Genomic DNA, 4274 nt, shown 5'->3' with positions numbered 1-4274 from the left:
TCCATCCCCGTGGTTCTCCAATCCAGAAAAAAAATAAATAGAAGCAATAATTATGAAGAAAGGGAAAACTACGGCAGTGTGAAAAGGGAAAGAGAGAGAAGAGAACCCAAGAATCTCAAAAGGAAGCAACATTTCTTCCTTCCTTCTTCTTCATCTTCACACCACACCACACCACAATCTTCAACACGTGAATTGTGCTCTACATCTTCTTCGCCGGAACGATGGCCGGCGGCGGTGGATCCACGGGGAGGTTACCGACGTGGAAGGAGAGGGAGAACAACAAGCGGAGAGAGAGACGACGGAGAGCGATTGCTGCTAAGATCTTCACTGGCCTTCGAGCTCAAGGGAACTTCAAGCTTCCCAAACACTGCGACAACAACGAGGTCTTGAAAGCTCTCTGTGCTGAAGCTGGTTGGATCGTCGAAGAAGATGGCACTACCTATCGAAAGGTTTGTTTCCCCTTTCCCCTCCGTAACTGCATCTCAGTCTCAGATCTAGATTTCAAACCCTTTCCCTTTTACTCGCTCTCAATTTTGCTTGCTATCTATGTTCTGGATCTGCATCTTACTATTAATTACTTGCTGTAAATTGAAATTGAACCTTTGATTTTCAAATCTCGTATGCTAGCTATCTTGATCTGTAGAACTAGTTCATGATTATACTTCGTAACGCTGTTTAGGTTCTTACATTTGATACTGTATAGTGTATATGTTAATTTTCAATTTCATCGTAATGTCAGATTTCTGAGGCTGATTTGTTGTGCATATAGCATAAATGTTGATCGGAAGAAAGTTTTGATCCTTTACATATTGGTTTTTGTTGAATCCACAACTGTGTTTTGTGTGAATTGATAAATCATGATTTGGCTAATAGCAGTGAGTGATTTTGATACAGGGATGCAGGAGACCCCCAATTGAGATTGGAGGTACACCACCGAATATGAGTGCTTGTTCTTCCATTCAGCCAAGTCCGCAATCCTCGTCGTTCCCTAGTCCTGTTCCGTCGTACCACGCCAGTCCAACCTCGTCGTCTTTCCCTAGTCCCACTCGCATGGATGCGAGCCCCTCTTCCTTTCTCCTCCCGTTTATTCGCAACATAACTTCCATCCCTACGAACCTTCCGCCTCTCAGGATATCTAATAGCGCCCCTGTAACCCCGCCTCTTTCTTCTCCCAGAAGTTCGAAGCGGAAAGCTGATTTTGAACCCTTCTCTAATGGCTCCTTCAATGCCTTCCGGCACCCCCTTTTTGCTACTTCTGCCCCGTCAAGCCCCTCACGCCGGCACCACGTGGCCACTTCCACTATTCCCGAATGCGATGAATCGGATGCTTCCACTGTGGACTCTGGTCGCTGGGTTAGTTTCCAGACAACACCAGCCTCTGCTGCTGCTGCTCCTCCTTCCCCGACATTTAATCTCGTGAAGCCAGCAATTCAGATGATCACTCCCCAAAGTTCCATGGATATGAATGAAGGCCTGCCATGGGGTTCTGGTGCAGAGATAGGTAGAGGATCAGATTTTGACTTTGAGAATGGCAGGGTGAAGCCGTGGGAGGGTGAGAGAATCCATGAAGTAGGAATGGAAGAGTTGGAGCTTACTTTAGGGTGTGGAAAAGCCTAATGGCTAATGCTAAGACCCACTTACCTCTGTATGTCTATACCTCACTGCAAAATCAATTATTCAACTGCAATCTTTCGACTAAAGGTGCCTGGTTTCCTTGGTGAGCTCGTGGATTGCTCGGTTCTGCTTCTTCTCCCTTCGTCAGGGATGTTGGTTTGTTATGCTATATTTTCTTTATGTGTACAGTTCTTTTTATATAGCAGTGGCTAGTGCTTACATTATTATGAAATTGACTTCATTGTAATGCCATGTTTATTGTTGAAGAGTTGCATTTGAAGCAACCTTAAGGAAGTGTTTTCAGACTTGAATGTTAACTTACTGACCAGGGGAAACTAGATGATATTTCTTATTCCTCTTTTTGATGATATTTTTTGACAATTTTCTTCCTCTTAATAATTTCTTCCTCTTGTTGATGTGTGTCAATGTTTTTGCTTCAGTGATTCCTTTCATTCTGAGTATCCTCCTAAGAGTGTCTGAAATTGATGTGCTAAGAATATGTGTGTTAATTTGATGCTTTTGCATATGTTTGAGTTGTCTTTGATCTTTTTTCTCCAGTTTTGCTGAAATGAGCACATAAACTACTGCATTAGTGTTTCAATTTTTGCTATGTAAATGGCAGATTGGCAGTAGTATTAAAATCACTTCTTTTCTTTTCTTACCAGTTTGTGTCTTCCTCTTTGTTCCATTAGTACGCATTTTATTTGTGGTTTGTATTTCTTGTCCTCATTTGTCAAATTTTCAAGATTTTAAAACTATGTTTATTTTGACTTGTTTTTTGTTTTTGGAAAATGAAAAATGCTTTAGAAATGTGTTTGCTTTAACAATTTTCAAGAGAAGCGTATGAAATGTTGTAATTTTTTAAAATCATAAAAGTAAAAATAGTTAAAATAATGAAGTAAGATATCATCCCAAAATTGGATGGTATTGTACAACAGCTACAATTGTATGCTAAAATTAAAATCAAACTTATATAAAACTCAATATACATAAAGAAACATGCACTTTTCTGCCATTACAGCTAGTGTCCCGTTGTCTCAGCTGCATTGCTGGCATTTATGCTTCCCAGTTCCCACTGTGACAGCAAACTCACATAGCTTGCGTTCATGCAATATTTCATATTTGTGTGCGTGCGGTGTCATGGAACTCTGTGGAGACTGGAGACGGAGATGGAACGCTGCAGCAAGCTGAGCATGGGGGCTGGGTTAGTGTTTTACAAATTTAATTTTGGTCTGTTTTGGGAAATGTTTTTGAAGATTTTTTTGTTAAAATTCCACCCAACATGCTTTCAGGTGTTTAAGTTTTCAACGAAAATCGAAATAGAAAATGGGTGAATACTAATTAAAAGAAATATTTGTGTTAAATGGAGAGAATTTTCTATTTTGTTTAGAAAATAAATTCAATTGAGAATTTGTCTTATTTGGTAATTAAATAACTTTTTCAATCCAAATAATGAAATAAACCTCCAAGGTCGAGAAGACTAGAACGTACGATTAGTAAATGAGTTTAATAGATATGCGCTGTCTCTTTTTTTGTTTGTTTGAAATGTAGTAATAATATTAGAACGAAATATCAACTAGGCACTGAAGCCCGTACATCATCAAGAACTAACGGCATGAAGAAGTGGGGAATTTCATCGTTCCAAACCGAGTCTTCGAAGTCCCCAGCATGCTTCGCCAAGTGGTCCGCGACCTTATTACCAATTCTACAAATAAAGGAAAACCCAAAAGAAGCAAAACATGAAACCAAGTATGAGAAATAATAACTTTCATTTTAAATTTTAATTATAAAAAAGATATTTTTTATGATGTGGCGCAATTCAATTTGATGATTGTGTAAAATATGTTTACACTGATGGTGCACATCCATTTAATTCTTAATAAATAACTTAATTTCTTAAGCATTCAGTCAATGGTTTAGGAAATAACTTAATTTCTTAAGCATCTAGTAAATGGTTTAAATGCAAATTTTTGGGAGAACTGACCGTCACGATAGGGATACCTTAGTGTAACAAAAAAAAGAGTTTAATTGTTGTGTACTTTCAGTGTAAAAATGTTTTACACATACGTTCAATAACCGAGTGACACGAATTCAAAAACATTTATGTTTCTTTTTATTTTAATTAAATTAAAAGTTTTATTTTCAGATTTGACAAATCATCATTGGATGTATGTGTAAAAAATATTTACAGTGGCGGTGCATTACCATTAAATTTTTATCAAAATGCTATTTAATTTAATCCAATATAAAAATATAAAAAATGTCCCAAACATACAAAAGGCAATGTGGGGGTGGGGGGTAGTTATAGTTGCAAATGATACTATCTTGGATATATTATTTCAGACTTTAATGAAAACAAGTTTTTCAATATTTTCACTCCTAGCTTTATTTTGGGTATTCCGTATTCTTTTCCTTTTTTGGGGGGGGGGGGGGTGCAATGAGTATTTTCGTAATAAAAACTACAGATGTCAAAATACGGTTACAATAGTGTTTTTGTCCAAATATCATTTTTCTTGGTCCAATACAACAGATTTGTTTTTCAAATACAAATAACCCTTTTTTTTGGGTCATATTGATATTTTTGTCATGCTTGTTCTGTTATTTTTCCAGGCTCGTAGCTTACTCGGTTTTAAGCAGCTTCATAAGATCCATGTTATATT

The 4274-nt window shown here is 37.5% G+C and overlaps 1 protein-coding gene across 1 annotated transcript; it reads left to right on the top strand.

The window, feature by feature from the left end:
* LOC130740754 (BES1/BZR1 homolog protein 2-like) lies at positions 1–1931 on the top strand. Its single transcript, XM_057593438.1, has 2 exons — positions 1–449; positions 895–1931. The coding sequence occupies exons 1-2, from the start codon at positions 222–224 to the stop codon at positions 1615–1617; spliced, it is 951 nt and encodes a 316-aa protein (XP_057449421.1). The 5' UTR covers positions 1–221; the 3' UTR covers positions 1618–1931.
* The last annotated feature ends 2343 nt before the right edge of the window (positions 1932–4274 follow it).

This window comes from Lotus japonicus, chromosome 2 (genome assembly GCF_012489685.1).
Source record: "Lotus japonicus ecotype B-129 chromosome 2, LjGifu_v1.2".
NCBI lineage: Eukaryota > Viridiplantae > Streptophyta > Magnoliopsida > Fabales > Fabaceae > Lotus > Lotus japonicus.
The sequence above is the reverse complement of the archived record's forward strand: the minus strand, read 5'-3'. Positions and strand labels throughout refer to the sequence as shown.